Source organism: Sylvia atricapilla, chromosome 2 (assembly GCF_009819655.1).
Source record: "Sylvia atricapilla isolate bSylAtr1 chromosome 2, bSylAtr1.pri, whole genome shotgun sequence".
NCBI lineage: Eukaryota > Metazoa > Chordata > Aves > Passeriformes > Sylviidae > Sylvia > Sylvia atricapilla.
The window spans coordinates 88,909,426-88,926,711 of NC_089141.1; the positions used below are offsets into that span (position 1 = coordinate 88,909,426).

At 38.0% G+C, this 17,286-nt stretch overlaps 1 protein-coding gene across 1 annotated transcript in view; it reads left to right on the forward strand.

Annotated features, from left to right (window-relative positions):
- The first annotated feature begins 9,839 nt into the window (after positions 1 to 9,839).
- RASA3 (RAS p21 protein activator 3) overlaps positions 9,840 to 17,286 on the forward strand; it is a 147,221-nt gene continuing 139,774 nt past the window's right edge. Inside the window, exon 1 of the mRNA XM_066313749.1 lies at positions 9,840 to 9,858. Coding sequence (XP_066169846.1) covers positions 9,846 to 9,858 — 13 coding nt within the window. The 5' untranslated portion in view covers positions 9,840 to 9,845. The remainder of the gene's footprint in view (positions 9,859 to 17,286) is intronic.

Here is a 17,286-nt window from a genome sequence, read left to right on the forward strand (position 1 = left end):
CCTAGTAACCTCTACTTGTTGCTACATGACACTGTTGCCTTTTTTGCTCTTCTTTTGTGCTGATGTAGTTTTTCAATACATACAAATTAAATCCTACATTCCTTCTTAAATAAGCATTACAATTTATTTTTAGAAACGCATTCAAAACATACAGCAGTTGAGGTGACTTCAGTGAAGTTAGAATGGAGTCAAATGTAAGTGTTGGAACAAAGGTCATAGAATTGGGAACAAAAGTCATAAAATGATAGAATCATAGGATGGTTTGGATTGAGAGAGACCCTAAAGATTGTCTAGTTCTAACCCCTCTGCTGAGGACAGGGACACCTTTCAGTAGACCAGGTTGCTCTGAACTCCATCCAGCCTGGCTGTAAACACTTCCAGGGATGGGATATCCAGAATTTCTCTAGACAGGCTGTTCCAGTGCCTTAGGAGCTTCACAGTAAAGAATTTTTTCCAAGTATCTAATAAAAAAGATCCTCATTGTTACAGTTTTATTGCAACTTTTGTGGTGTTGCTCTTTTTCCTTTTCTTAACATGTTCCGGCTGCTGCATCAACTGAAAACTTCAAAAGAAGGTTTCTTAACTTTGTAAGAGGAAAGAAAAACTTGAAAACATGAACACTGCATGTTCTGTAACCAGAAAACGAATAAAAATTAACACAATTCATATTTCAGTTTCACAACTTTTAATGCAATTATACAAGTGCAACATTTTTAGAAGGCCTGACTCAATTTTTGAAAACTGCAGGCAATATGGTTTCAACTCATTGTTCTTGCTTAAATTTGGGCCTGGAAGTCCAGGTGAATAAATTTATCCTAAAATCTTTAAAAAAACCCCAAGAAATTAGGAATATTTAGGTAATATTCCTTTTATTGTGGTAAATACGAAGAATAGTAAAACAAATACACTCATACTTGGTGTTTGTCCAGTTTAAAGGGGTGTGTGTGTGTGAATACCAGATTAGTCATTCCTAACTTGGACAAACCCTTATTTTGTCTATATTCATAGCTTTTCCATGGTAACCAGCATGGATTATTGAGTTGCAACCATTTTACTGGATTTCATGTGTTTCTATCAACCCTTAAGAGAGCTATTTTGGTGTTAAATACTGCCAGGCAGTGAGTAAATGTTTTTCTACTTTACCAAAGGAATATGTGGCTTTACTTCTTCCTTCCTTCCTTGCTTAGTCTTAAATTCATATTTAATGAACTGATTCAGCTAATTAACCCACTGGAAAACTATTCTCCTTTAAAAAAAGTAAACAAAACAACTTTTTCTCCTGCAGTTGACCTTGCTCAGGATTTCAAGAGCACAAGTGTAAGACAAACAGAATGGAAGAGAGGTACAAGGATTGGAGTTAAAGAGGAAGAGTGACCTCTTGTTTCCCATGGCAGTGAGCTGGTAGTTAATCTCAGTCCAGATGTCTTTAAAACGTCAAAATGAGTTAATCAGGGGGTTTTGACTTTTTTTTTTAATATAAGGCTATAACATTCACAGGAATTGCAGTGAAGATAAAGCTGCTAGCCTGGATTTACAATAGTGAAAATGAAAGAAGGACTTGACCCTGAGATTAACATTTCCTGTAACTCTTGACATTCTTTTTTATAAGTGGTACTTTAGTTCTCTTTTGTTTCAAGTATTTAGTTTGTAATCATATCAGTGTTTCAGTAGCAAAGTGTTTAACTTTGGAGCCAGGGATTTGAAGAGTCAGATTTCAACTTAATTATAAGGGAAATGACATTTTGTCAAGTGTTTTGAGTTATTATTAGCCCAAACTGAAGCTTTTAAAGAAGAAAAGGAAATAAGAAATATTTGGGTTAAGTGGTATAACTTATTAAGGATAGCTAGCCCCTTACAGTGCCAGCTATGCCCTGAAGATCCAGTCTAAAACCACGTGAAGCAGGGGACCTCCAGGGTGTTTCACTTCAGCCATGAGGTCACAGGACATTTTCATTCTAAAATAGAATAGCTACTAAAGCCGAGTTGTTGTCTTCCTTCTGATAGCAAAGGAAGTTTCAGTTCAGTAAATTACTTTCTGGCTCTTGTTTAAAGGGTTCATAATCTTTCTTATAGAAATGAGCTACTGTTGAAGCAAACAGATAATATGTGCTTGCCCAGTGTGATTGCTGTAACAGAGGTGCACAACAGAAAAGGAGTTTGTCTGTCCTGGCACTTTCCCATCAGGGCTGGTGGCTTGAGATGACTTCCATCCAGCCATGGAGCTCTGTGTTTGACCACTGCACGGTGGTCACCCCCTCCACACGGGGTCTGGACATACTCAGTGCACTCTAGGATGTGTGTTGCTGCAGCACACTGGACTGTCCCACTACTGCTTTGGGCAAACAAGAATCTTTTTTCCTTCTTGACCCAGGCACTTAGGTATGGTGAAGCTTTTCTCTCTGGTTTGGTGGGTTTAGGGATCATGCCCTGGAAACTGCCAGTTTTCTGAAGCTAGGAGTGTGCAATTGTGTGGCAGTCACTGTACTGTAAGGTGTTGGTTATGGCAGGTGGTATTTCTACTCTCAGTTCAAAACTAAAAAGTCATAGTCTCACATGTTAGAGCTTCTGTCTTTTAGAAAATAAGTTTTCATCATTTACATTTCAAACATTTTCTATTGATCCATACTGCAAATGAGAAAAGAGAAAATACCTTAGAGAGTATATCCAAGTGCAGCCTCCAACATGGCTGCAGATGAAATTCTATGTTAAAGGAATAGCTGATACTGGTTTAAGTCTTGGTTTTGATTGTAACCCTTCTGAGAGAATTGCTGCTACTCTGCTTGGCTATGCTAAGATAATTAGTGATTTTAATACACATTTTCTTTTGAAGAAGTGGAATTAAAAATAAATAATACAGAATGTGTGCTTCAGAACAAAAGTGTCTGCCTCCTGGACCATACATCAATGGTGGTTTAAGAGAGTGGTAGATTATAACATGCAGAGAGTTGATCAGTCATGTGGTGCTGCTTCTCCTTGTTTCTAGCTGCCAAATCCTATTAAAAGGGAAGCTTGGAACAAATTTTATGTATTTTTACTAATTTCACTCTGTGAATGCAATTACTGTGACAGATACAAAAATTGCAAGAAATCATGAGTAAAGAAGGAAATGTTGCTGCAGTGGGAGGGAATTGGTGTGCTAAGAACACTCCTTCATTTGTGGCAAGTGGCTTAGGGGCTTCAGAGCCTCTGAAGATTTCCAAAAACCTCACTCTGAAGTATTTGCTGTCAGCCAACTGGGTCCTTGCTGGAGAGATCTTGGATACTTAGATTAAAATTGTCATGTGGAAAAAAGTCCAAATTGTAATCAGATCAAGTAGTTATGTTACATTTACTGCTGGCTTACAGTAATTTTCCTGGTTAGGCTTTTTCTTTACTAGCTGTTGTAATCTCAAAGGAATTTTGTTGGGAATTGTAAGGGAAATGGCTTTTATGTCATCTTGCTTCATGGTTTTTTCCCTGTACTGAAGACATAGTGTCTTTAATATCTACACTCTTACAGAATACTTAACTCCCTAGCATCCTAAACTATATGAATTCTTTCACCTGATTGTCCAACACACTCCAGCTAATTCTACAGTTCTGTTCACAAATTTTGCTAAATTTAGCTGCATAGTTTAAAAGGTTATACCCTCACAAGTCCATTTTTTTTTGATGCTAGAAGTTACCATCTGTATAGGAAGAGCAGTATTTTAACTTATACTACAGAAATCAAAATATGTTGATACATTTGTGATGTTTGCAATCACAAAATGGGCTTGTGATCCCTGTTCTCCTGGTTCACTATGCCAGGAAAGGACTGACTTTCAGAATAAGGGCAAAGCAGGAAGGCTAAGGACAGTAAAATTTCCAAATGTTGTCATTATCCAAGAGGGAGTAAGAATTCTTTGCTACTTCCTAAATTGCTTTCACAGGAGACTACTGGAATAATGCTATTTCTGGAACTCTGTCTTGTTCTAGCTGTTCTTATGCTTTCCATGATTAACATATCTCTTTCTTTTTTCCTTTATCTTACTTTTCACACTTGTTTCAGATGGTTTTTCTCTTTCTCCCCCATCTCATTTAGATGTCTGTTTTTCAAATTGTTCTTCCAGAAGAAAAGAGAAATATAAAATAAGGACCCTCTCTCTGCCTTGATTTAATAACCTTATGTCTTATTTTCAGGATTTTTCTCTTGGCACCGAAGCTTAATTAGCAAAGAAAGCTGACAAGTGCTTGCTGGTGACACAGCTGTTGTCCTCTTCCAGAGGAAAGAAAGGGAATTCTCCTTTTCTTTCATTGATGAATACTGACTGAGCCACCAGAGTCAGAGCAATTTCCATCAGTCAAGCCAGTGGAAAGGCTGGTTCAGATAAATTCTTTCTTTAGTTTGGTTTGGTAAAGAATGTCCTTATGCAAAAAAGATTCTCACTTTTTCCTGCTGTTAGAGCATACATATGACTAGTAAAAAGGTTTTCAATTGCAACAGAAGGAGGGTAGAAAAATACTTGACAAGAAATGGTGTGACTTGTACTTTAATAAAGTTTGACTGTGGACTGGTGTCAGGTGAACTATAAAACCACAGAGAGATCAGAGTAGCACAAGTTATGACAGATCTAGCTAAATACTTCCACTGATCCTATTTTCATGTGCAACTTTACTGAATTTCCCCTGCTGATAAAAAGGTTTGCAGCAGGTATCTGCATCAAGTTTCCTTATTTGTCAAAAGACAAATGTCCTTCAAAATGGCTTAACTGTTTCTGAAATGATGAGTGGAAAAGGATTTTCTAGTGACTGCTTCTTACAGATATTCTAGTACCTGTTAGTTACAGAGTGCAGACTTAACAGCTCATGTGGAGAGGGCTTCAGTATATATTTATTTTTCCATAATTTGGAACTTTAGGACTGTGAAGCTTCTGGATTTGCAACCACACTACTTTTTACATAATTATTTGGTTTGGTAATGTTGCCTCCACAGCAGTTAAAGCTGCCTCCTTTTTTTCATTGTAGAAGCTTATCTTTTAGTTGGAAGTTTCATGGTCAAGTCTTAGCTGTTTGGGTTGAAGCTTTTTTGTTTTGCTCTCTGCCTCTTATTAAACAGTTTTGGGATGCTTATTAAAATTGATATATCTGTATTCAAGAATTGTGTCCAGACAGAAACTGGGGAGAGGCTGAGATAGTTTTTGTTTTCAGTGCCACAATTTTAATTTCTTTTTCTTTTGACTGCTTTGCCTTTCTTGAGCAAGCCCTCTGGAATTAGAACTTGGACCAAAGATTTGACAAAAGGATAGTCCTAGGATAGAAGAAATACCATTTACTGTCCTCCAAAAACTCAGGCAGATTTTGATGAGCTACACCTTTGAAAATCCATTTACATGTGTTCAGAAAGTACTGGCTTCAAAAATATTTATTTCAGTGAGCTCAGGCTAGAGGTAATGGGTAAGGAAGTGAATATGGTGAACATACAGATAGTATGAACCACATACTGATTCAAACTCAATTGACAGAGGACGTACCTCAAAAACCAAGACATATCACCACAGAGACCTAGCAGTCCAAGGCAAGATGGGTAAATGCAGAGCTGATGCCAGCTCCCTGCTTGATGGACAGTGCTGCAGCTTCCCTCTGGTTTGTGTGGGAGGAAAGTTGGGAATTTCTGACTTAGAGGCCTCAAAGCCCACTAGATGGACGTGGAAAAGCAAATGACAATCTATTTTCTTTCTCTGAAAAAGCTTGCTAAAACCTCTTACAGCCATTTTGTGGCTGATTTTTCTTTACCTCTGTTACTGATGAAAATAAGAACCTGATTACTTTGCCAGTGTAGGTTTTGGAGCCCTTAATGCATGTGCCCTTCTGGTCACCTGAAATGTTGGTGCAGTGTCTGGCTGTTTCTCTCAGGGAACTGGTAAGCAATTGCTTCTGGTTTCTTCAATAATTTTTAGATTATTTCTGAGAGCACCATTTCTCCATGGTGCATAGTGTGAGTGTAGAAACTACAGCAGTTACAAATCGCCTAATAAAGTCTGAAGAGTGCTCTGGGATTCATTTGATAAGAGTGGCTGCATTAAGTGAAAGGCTGTTAATTGTGTGGCGGGCTGCCACGTGCAGTTAATCCCCAGCACAAAAGTGCAGCAAAATGTGCTCTCTGAGCAGTTCTGATCCAGAAATAACTGTGAAGGAAAGGACAGAAGCTCAGGGCTACCTTTTGGCTCAGTGATTTACACTGCTCACAAGGATATCTTGCTATGTTGGCCATGTATTTTTCAGCTTGTTGCCAATCCTCATGCCATCATTGAACCTGATACTGAGGCTGGGACTTTGTAATTCTATCCAGAATGGCTCAGTTCTCCTGGTTCACTTTCCACAGCTCTTGCTTTCGTTTTCCTTCAATTAAACTGGAGGGGAAAACCATATAAGTAGAAGCAAACATCTTCACACTTGTTTGTGTTCCCATGCCTGAGAATCCAGGATGTGAAGTATTTGTCAATCTTCTGTTAGGGGGAATTTTGCCTGAAATTTTATACCTCCCCTACAGAGACTTGATCCTTCTTGATCTGCATTAACTCGCTCTTGTAACCTAATTTTTTTGTCCTTCTTAAGACAATAGACTTTGTTCAGTCTTCTAAACATACTCCTACCTATATGGAATCTTGGGACATTTTACAAAAGGAGCAATTCTATAGCTTTATCTCAGATTAGTGCCAACCCTCCAGTCTTGGAATTGCAGTAGTGCAGTACTGTAGGTGAGGGCATGTGTCTGGTGGCTGGTGTCTGAAATGCTTAATCATTGATTTCTGTTACGTTGGTTTATAAGTTTCTCTTGTGTACGAATCTGCTATACTGACTTGAGAAGCATGAAGATAGTGGAGATAAGTCTACTGCCTCAAATGTCTTGGAAACATTCTGTGATTTCTTAGACTGCAATTTTCCAGGCAGATAAGCTGATCTCACAACAGTCTCCTTCCACGAAAAAGCAAAGGACCCGCACTTTTCCTTCTCCTGCTCATCTCCTCTCTGCTCCCACTGTATGATCTTCTCCATCACTTGCAACAGTCCTGTAATTCATGACTTTGCAGAAAATGGAAAAAAAAAATCCAGGTTTGTTTGGTTTTGTTGTGTTAATTTTCTGCTGCTGTCACAGATTTAATTAGCTAATGGAGAGGTTTGGTGAAAACCAGAGTTGATCCAAAGAAAACAGCAGGAGTTTGCCATTTGAATCATGAACAGAGTGTAGGATAGGAAAGGAGGAGGACGCTCTGTTCCTTCTCTACTTTGTGTAATCACAGCTTCAGCAGTGGAATTAAATAATTCTTGTTGATGCCTGCACAGATCTGGATATTATTCACTAGTGACAAGCCATAGGTGTTATGATACGAATTTGCATGATGTGGCCATGACCAACTCTGCCTCAGGTAAAGGAACTGTGTAAATGTCAGGATATTTGTGACAGTAATGTGTAGTGAGTTCTACCTGGGTCATTTCAGCTGAGCAGTATTTGCTTTCTGGAGATACTTCAGGGCCTGGTGAATAGTCAGTCTATCAAGAAGTAGACTGGCTGCAAATGAATCACAGGAGATGACAACCACCACCTGAACTATACAAACCCCTCATTTCAGAAACCTGTCCCTGTTGTTGACTGGTTTGCTGTGCCTTATTGGGATGTGAATTTCCTGCTGAATCAAATATATTTAAGATAGTTTTCTCCAGTGATAAATCTTGAAGGCACATTTTGCTTGGTCTCCTTTGAGCAGCAAATTAAATTTTCACTTTTTTAAAAAAAAATAATTATATTTTTGCTCTGTCTTTATTTAATCTCTCACCTTTGGGTCTCCCTTTTTCTGGTGGTGTCTGTAGGAACAACTGGCAAAGTCAGCAGCAATGACTCACTTAGCAGGATCAACAGCTTTGCTGAGACATAACAGGTTTGCTTCAATTATTTTCCTAAAGTAGGGCAATGTTACTCCCCCTCTATTTGTTTTTATTCCCTCAGTTATTAAAATGAAAAACTAATTTAAAGCCAACTTCTCTTCAACAGAGTGCAGGAGGAAAATGACTGGCATTAGATTTCATGTGACAGGATGAGCAAATGGCTTTCTGAAGTGTTGATTATACCTTAGGCTGCCTTTTAAATGTGTCCTCGCAGAGCAGTTTATCATTAGCTATGTTTATCACTGGGAAGGAAACTTGATAACTACATGGAAATAATGCTGCTGATGTTACCTTTTGGCCTTGTAGTCATTTTTGTTGTAAATTTGTCCCTTTGTTCTCATGATGCAGGACATCTTCTCCAGCAGCAAACAGTTGTCTCTTTCAGTGGCAGAAAATTGGTCTTCCTCCAATTTAGTGTACAGAAGGGATGAAGAAATGATTGTTTTTACAAGGGCATAACAAGCAGCAGTGATGTATCATGGATACCCAATGGGATGTTCAAAACATGCTGTCCCCTTCTCTACATAGCATGCAATAGACACTGATCAGGTAAAGCTCTGTGCTGTTATAGAGAGAACCCATTTTTTCACTGTTTCATAGTGACACAGGGAGACAAAGCCTTTTGCAATGCTGTGAATTAGACCCTGAAATACTCTCCTGCAACCACAGCTGCAGCCTGCATGATTAGTGAATGCATTTCCTCAGTGTAAGCAGAATTTCTGGAAATATTTGTCAACATGTTTTCCAGAATCATCATCATAATTTTTGTCTCTAACAGCCTTCATAGGCTCTCATCAAAAGCTAGGATTGTTATAGACAGTGTACAAGCACATGATGGGACTTGTCCAGATTTCTGTGAAGTCAGAGGGATTCCCTCCATTATCTTTGGTGGGATTTGGATCAAAGAGTAACTTTTCCATTGACATCAGTGAAATTTGGATTAAATCCAGTTGCAGGCCATTTTTATCCTGGAAGGACTGCAGGCTGTTGAAGTAGAGAAGCAACAACTGGGTGTAATGAACAAATGGAGAGAGATGTATGAGGAAATATAAGCTAGTTCTCTCCATCATTATCATAATTTTAAGCCTTTTAAAATTTGATTTTAAAATGGAAGGTATTAATAATCTCAATCTCTAAAGTTAACTGTGCCAACAGTGGATAAAAATGGAACTAGTCCAGTGGAAGAGAGAGAATCTCTTTGGACATCCTGAGGTATTTTCTAATTTGTAAAAGATGTTACCATGTTGTTTTTCAAAGAACACATATCCATATCCACAAGTGTGCTTGTGGGAATTGGGAAGAAATGGGGGAGAGGTGAACAGAAGAACTTATTTATACATTTATCTGAGGTCCAACAATCTCTTTTCTGGAAGGGCTGAGTTGAAGATAACCAGAGAGAGGCCAGATGGAAGAAAGCAGGGAAAACACAATTTTCATAGCTGGACTTCAACCTCTCATCCTCAAAAGGCTCTTGGAACAGATCTGCTGAAGGAATAGTCTTATTTTTAGCATACTAATTCAGTCTTTTCCTTTCCCATCCTTTCCTTCCCAATGTTTGATTCTAGACACTCCAAAGATATTTCAAACTCTATTCAAAAGAAATAGTAAATCCTGCACATCCAGATCTGACACTTTTGAGTGGCTAATGTTAGAGTAGCAGGTTTCTGGAGGAAATCTAGTGCATATGCCTTGTTTGCTGGGTTATGTAACCAAAGCAGGCCAGATGCTGGTCACACTGTAGTGTAAAGGTACCTAAAACTGGTGCATTGAGTCATCCCAAGGCAAAATAAGCCTGAGGAGGTTGATTGTAAAGAAGAACTGGATACCAGAAGATCGCAAAAAAATTTTTTCTCCCCTCTTTCTACAGCATTATGGTAATCAGGAGGATGAGAAAGAACCAGTCTCACCTTGAGGTATCAGGACCTGCAGTTCTAAGGAGCATGCCTAAGACTAGTCAGTCTCTGTTGGTGTTTTTGTTGTTAACCTCTGTGTGTGTGTGTAGGGGGGGTGTGTTATGCAGTGTTTCATTTTCAAAGGAACTTAAGCAATTACTTTTACAGTAATGGGAAAAAAATTAACATCAGCAATTGAACTCAGATCCTAATATAGCATGTGAATTTATGCATGAGGAAGAAATGAATTGTTTTGCTAGTGAAATGGTTTTAAGGTGCCTGGGGATTATTATGTCACACAGTGAGATGATAAACAATTTTAAGGAAATTAATTCTGAAGTCCTTATATGGGTTATGTTCCCATTGCCTGGGGGGCACTGTGTTAGAAATTAAGTCTTTGACAGGGTTTAGCTGCATGTATTTTCTCTTTGCTTATGTTTGGTGGGGTTTTTTTTGTTTGTTTGTGGGTTTTTTTTGTGTGGGGGGCGTTTGTTTTGTTTTGTGGTTGGGTTTTTTTTTTTAATTGTTGTTTCCTTTAAGTGAGTAGAGATAATTAGCTAATGGTTTATTTTCCATTCTCATCCTTTATTAAAAATTTGTCTCTTGGGAGCAGGAAGATATTGAAGGATAACTGCCAGTCAAGGCCACTCATTGTTACTTCTTCTGCTCTGAATATGTTAACATCGTATTATTCAGTTCTTTGCTCTGTACCTTGGTGATTGGGCTAGTCTTGTTATTTGCAGTGGTATTTTCTTGGCTATGCAGAAATACATTTTAGGAGGCTATTTGAACCCTTTAGCACTTGTAAATCTGAAACTCTGATTTCATCAATAATCATAAAGATAAAAGAAGTCATTTAATGCTGCCGGGAATGTGCTATTCATGGATCCTGATAGTCCTGTTGTAACAATCACTTCACTGAGGGGGAAAAGAGACCCTGAAATTGTGACCATCTATTTGGCTCTTTATTTCCTTTGAGAGGAGATGTGAAGGCCCAGTGAAATACTCAATATTATACCTTAAGTTTGTGACCGTATGTTGTTGGGACACGTGTCCACTAATGGTTTTGCTGTCTGGATCTGCAACAGTAATGAAATGTTTATCCTTTCTCCTTGAAAATATTCTTCCATATCATTATGGGAGATCTTTAAATTCCTGTGTTCTATTAGCCAGCAGTAACACTATTAAACACATGATTCATTGTATCGGCAAAGCCAGACTTGCCTAGGAGAGTAGTGGAAAATGAAAACGTTAAAGAAAATTGTTCTAAAGTCTGCTGGAGATGCAAAGTCGTCTTTTTGATGGAAAAATGCAGAAAATGCATACAGTCTGGTTACAGTTGTGTTGATATGATACAGAAATGACTGTCTAAGAGAAGGCAGGCATTTTTTACTAGGCAACCAGTAGAAATAAAAAGACTCCTGTAAGAAAGCACCAGGTACTCCTAAGATAAGTCAGGTCTTCCAAAACACTTATTTAGAATGCTGCCAGAGCAGTAAGAATACTGGAAAAGGACTTCTTGTGTTGAAAGTATTCCCAGGTCTCTTCTTATTAGCGTTTTAAAACAATCATTAAGAGCACATTGTAGACCTAATAATTCTGATGGAGTGGGTAGTTTAGTGGCATAATAATATTTATCTGCATCTGACCTACACAGCCATGCAACATATAAGGGAGAAGAATAATCCGTGAGCTGTGTTGGACTAAGTAAACCCCATGGAAGAAAAGCTAGTAATGGAGTAGAGTAAGAGAAGATTCAGAGAGGAGACCACTTTCTCTCTGAGTGGGCTTCTGCAGGGAGTGACACTGGATCACTTGAAACAATGAATTTTTGTCATGAAATATATTCTCCCTCTCTCATAACTTACATTTGAACTGTTCCAACTCAGACAGACTCAGTGATATGTAAAGAAGAGAGAAATAGTTGCTGTTTAAAAAATAAGAGACTGACAAGTAAAAGCAGCAAACACATCACCAACACAAACTCCTCAGTGTAGGACATGACCAAAGCACTGCCTGAATGCAACAGAAGTCTTCCATGTCTCTTTCTGAAGCACCTTTGTGATGAGCCAAAAATCAGGCTTGAATCCCTGATAACAGACTTGTCGTACATACTTCCAGGACAGGTTCCTTGCTTTTAGAACAGAGTGAATAATTTACAGCATTGACTGGGATAATGTTTAGCAGTTTCTAACTTTGTCTGAAGTTTGCTTGAGCTGCTTGGCTTCCTGTGAAAACATTCAGCTGGGTTTTTTTTTTTTTTGTGGCAGTCATCTCAGAGGAGGTGGGATCCCAGAAGGAAACTGCTCTCAACTCCAACTGTTTTCATGGGATGATGACAGGGCTCATCTGCATCCTTTCTAGATCCCATCATGTTAAGTAGCTGACTTTTACTGGATAGCAAAACTAAACTTGGCAAAGCTGTGAGAGTTTTGGCTTCTGCTGCTATCTTCTCTGATTCTTCAGGTGCCTTTAATTATCATACTAATAGGTTATTTTAAAAATATCTTTAAGAAGACATGTAATTTGTAAAAGAGGGTTGTTATTCTACCAGTCAGTACAAATCACCAGTGTGAAGAATAAAACATGATATTTATGCAAACTCATAATTTGTAGATATGCAAACTGTTTCAAACTTGAAAAACAAAAGGATGGTTTAGAAACTGGATTTCTTCTGTAGAATTCATATCAATACAATTTCGTTGTCTGGGAATTGTTGTGAACAATTTCTGTCTCGTTCTTATATGCACAACACTGAAAGGTTAACTCTGGCATTTATAGGCCCGCCCTTATTTCTGTAGCATCACTTTACAGATGGTTTTGGAACCATTTTGTTTTTAATTCTATGCAGAATGTTGCAAAGAGGAGATGTAACTTTTTCTCTTTTCATTTTTACTATCTGTAAAATAGCAAGATTATTCAGACTGGATACATTTGCTCTTGGGCTCATAAAAACATGCTGACTTTTTTTGTACCTTTGCATCATGGAAAAAATGATAACTTATTCCTAAACATCGCCATCTTTTCAGTGATCTTCTCCAAGAAATGTACCTTGTTTTCTTCCTTGCTTTCTTCTCCCCTTTCTCTCTTGCTCTGGTTTTTGTTTTGTTTTGTTTGTTAGTTTGTTTTTGAGTGAGCTCCTTCACATCACCAAGGAGAGACCCTTATGTTTTCTCAGAGCAATTTCTGCCTCTCTTGATAGATTAAAAGCCCAGGGGGCGGTGTCATTCAGGACAACCTGCCAAATTGCCCTGCTGCCTCCAGGTACCACAGCTGCAGGTACCTCTGCTCTGGTAGCTGCTGTTCACTGCAGCAAGCCTGTGTTTGTGCCAGGAGAAGGCACGGTGAATTTTCTGGGAAACCAACATGGGAATTTATACGCACCAGCATGGCAACACAGGGGCACTTGAAAAGGCCACTCTTTGGTCACTGGGGACCTTGTTAATCACTGCTTGGTGTAAACCCCATAATAAGAAACAAAATTCTGTACTTTCTAAGCCATCCTTCACTCAATATGATAGTTATTCTGTCTCTTCACTTGCACTCAGAAATTAGTCCAAGAGTAATTGAGTCATGGAAAATATTTTGTTCTCTATAAATACATTTCTTCAGTATATATCATGGTGATCTCTAACCTCTATTCTTGGCCTTTCATGCATATATGAAGTACACTGCTCCATACACTGAACAAAGGAGAGTTCTGTATGAACAGTGGATGCTGAGGGTATTTCAGCTACACTGGTATCAGTTCCCTGCTTTAAAAGAGCCACTGTTTAAATAGCCATGCTTATAAACAGTAGTGATCCTCTTGAGGCTGATTCATACAGAAAGAAATTTATTTATTTCAATATTGTCAATTTAGTTAGGAAAATATGTCAAATTCATTCTCTACCTCATCTTTAACTTTTTTCCACCTGCAAGTCAAATTAGGGGAACAATGGAAGGAAGGAAGGAAGGAAGGAAGGAAGATATTTTTACACAGCTAATGAAGCTGACCCAGTCTGGAAATAATGAAGAACTTTTTCTTCGTATTAAAGCTAATTGTATTGTGATACAGTCTTCCTAAGGTAGCAATGGAGTTGAATCATCACTGATGTTATTCACTGCTTATGCATTTTGAAGAGGGTACAGTCCTGCATTATTACTGATTTGGAGCAAATGACTAATCAAATCTTTTTCACTTCTAAGTTTGGTGAAAATCATTATGATACCCTAAATGGACACAAAAGCTATACATCTATGTGCTGGATATTCTCAAAACATGTATTTTCTACCTTATTGCTCATCAGTAGCTTTCACAACACATTAAGAATGAAAAGAGAGATGGTGTAGTCCTTTTGAGTAAGCATATTCTTTAATGAAGACTTTAAGAACATGCTCTTTATCAAACAGTTGTACCCAACCTTTTCTTGAGTTCTTCACACTTTGCTTTGTCCCATTTTAGCTGATATAGTTGTTGCCACATGGTAAAATTGACAGGTAGGCTTGATGCATCTTCCACAAAATAAAGCATCTCTGAAATTGGGCTATTTAAAAAAAAAAAAAAAAAAAAAAAAAAGAAGTGTGAGTAACACAAATCTGAGTCTTTTCTAAAGCAAAGCCCTGGAGACCTGTGGTATGCTTGTAGCCAGTCACGTGGGGGTTGTCATGGCATCGCTGCTCAGAAAAGGAATGAATAGCTGGTGGTAGCATTTCAAACAATACATGTAACGAATAGAAAACAAGAACTGAATGTTATAGCAAAGGGTATTTTATTCATACATTACATAGATTACCAGTTATACTTCACAAACCAGCTCTGCTTCTCACAGTGAAGGAAAGACAGTGGTGTAAGCCCATGGCGGGGGGGTTGGAACCAGGCAATCTTTAATGTCCCTTCCAACCCAAACCAACCTATGATTCTACGAATAATTCATACAAGTATGTAAAGGACTGCACAAGGGGCTACATTTACTGAGTCTTGAATTGCACAGCACACTTCAGTAATGGTCTGAACAAACCCACAGTGTGCTTATTTTCTCTGCAATACATTTTTAAAAACATTTATTTCATTGATTAAAAATGCTCTTTTCAAAAGCCAGGGCAAATGTGTTCATACTGAAATAGTTCTGGGGTTTAATAGCCTTTTCACCTTTATTTATCAGCTTAATATCTGACTGCTAAGAAAAACAGAGAAACAGACTTCCAAAAGCCATTTACCAAGCTGACTGCTGGTTCTCATCCAGGACCACCTTGGCTTTCATTCTTCTTGGGCATTATTTGGCAGAAAAGTGAATGGGCAAAGATGTTTCCTCAAGCATGCTCAAAAATAAAAAATCTCCTCCTCATTCAAGATCAGCTTGATCTCCTCCAAAGATGACTTTGAGCTGACAGATCATTTGAGGTTTCTGTCCTCATGATATGGAGCACCCTGAAGCTGGGTCTGGCAGACTGCTAAAGAAGTTTTGCTTTTGGTTCATGCATTTTCTTTATTAGGTCCTTAGTTCCTAAGGAGAAGACTTGAATTACAACTTGCAGCTGCCATAGGTCTTATAAAACAGGTAGATTAATGCACATTTATGTAAGAGTACTGGGAAGAAGGGAGGGAACCTTTGACAAATTATACCAAAATTCACTAACGAGAATTGATCTGTTTAAAGATGAATCAGAGGATATTCCTTTTTACTACAAGACTGTTTGTGCAGGTTGATCTTACACAGTGTTTCATGTGGATGCAGCAACACCTCTATCACACAATTACCCAACCCAGAATCAGGGCCAGTGCTCTTTTTAATAAGTATCTTGATTATCTTTTTCATATCAGTGATTGAAGTAATGTTGATTATAGGAATTACTGATTTTTATTACACTTGGTGTGAAATGGAGCTTAAACAAGAGAAGCAGACATATAATTAAAATCTTGATACCTACTAATTTTGAGCTGTAAGGCAAATACTCTTATTTTCAGACAAATGATGGAAGGAAATGAAGAGTGGATTTTTTCCCCACTGTTTGTGTTCTTAATTTCTTGTTAATATAAAAGAAGGATGGGGAGAATGTCAATTAAAATAATAAAGAGTACAGAATTTAAGTGCATTTTTTTCAAATACATATAAAAAATTGGACTGTGCACATAACACAATTATATTTTGCTCTTCAACAAATAAAAGTGCTTGGCAGGGCCTTGGCCTTGGTCTTTTAAATGCTATATGTTTAATAATCTGTTATGGACTGATCTGAAGGACATCATTATCTTTTTGCTGATTTTGATGAAGCCTTTAAAATATAAGAAAAAACATTGTCTCTCAGATTGATGGAAACTTGGCCCAATAAGAAATTGAAATCACTTGGCATGGACTCCCAGCTGCTTCTCAACTAAATTCTGTGAAGGGAAGTGGCTTTAAACTTTCTTCTTGGTTGCCTATTCTCTTTCTACCCTCAAAAACTGTGCACCCTAAACAGGGTTCTGGGGGGAATTGGCATTTCTGGGTTTTGTTTTATTTTGACATAAGAAAAAAAACCACCTCAGCCATTCCAATGGTTGTCTTCATGCTGAGTTACCTAAGATCCAGCAGGTCTTTTCTATCAGAAGATGGTGATGGAAGACAGGGACAATAGGTCCTACCTCTAGTTCTAATTGCACTTCTAAATTTAGAGCTATGGTAGGAAATTCTTTAGAATGGTGCTTCACTGTTTAGTCAAAACAGTCTTCTGAAGCATCCTTAAAAAGCTGCAGACTGGACTTGCATGTAATTTCTTAATAGCAAAAGGTACTTGCTAAAGAACAGATGAGAAATGAGTAGATAATAAATGTAAGAATATTTTTAGTTTTGCAAAAAATGCATTTTCACTATGTATTAAGACACAAATACATTTAGCTTTCACACACAGCAGAGAGAAATGTGTTTTCTGCAGCATAAGAGCAAGGTAGTCAATACCAGACTACTTAGTCAACCTGTTAACCTTGGAGTGTGCTCAGCTTCTCATTGGAGATCTCAGCACCCTGTGGCTCTCATAGGTTTCTGGGTTTGCTTTTTAATCTCACTTTTGTTTTGGTCTGATTTTTAAGCAATCCTCTTCATAAAATATATAGGGCTGTAAGCTCTGCAGGTGGTATTGCTGCTAGGAATTTGATTCCTGAGTTACTTCCTACTGTGCTGCAAATTAGTGAGTCGATGCCCTTTCCTCTCCCACCCCCTTTGCCAGCCTAAGAGCTTGGGCTGACTCAGGAACTGTTAGCTACATTAACTGCTCATATTTACTGACCAGTTACAGAAAAAGTTTTAAAAATGCTTCTTCTGCCATTGCACACCCCATAGAGATCATATGTTTGGAGGTATACTGTAGCTCACCATGACCAGAAATGCCTTTTTCATGTTTTTCGTTTTGCTGTCAACTTGGTATATTTACTAAGAAAATGCAAGATGTTGAATGTACATTTTCTAAGGCTTTTCTGTAGGTATGAAGAGGAAAATATGTCCTGTTTTTTTTTTTTTTTTTTTTTTTTTTT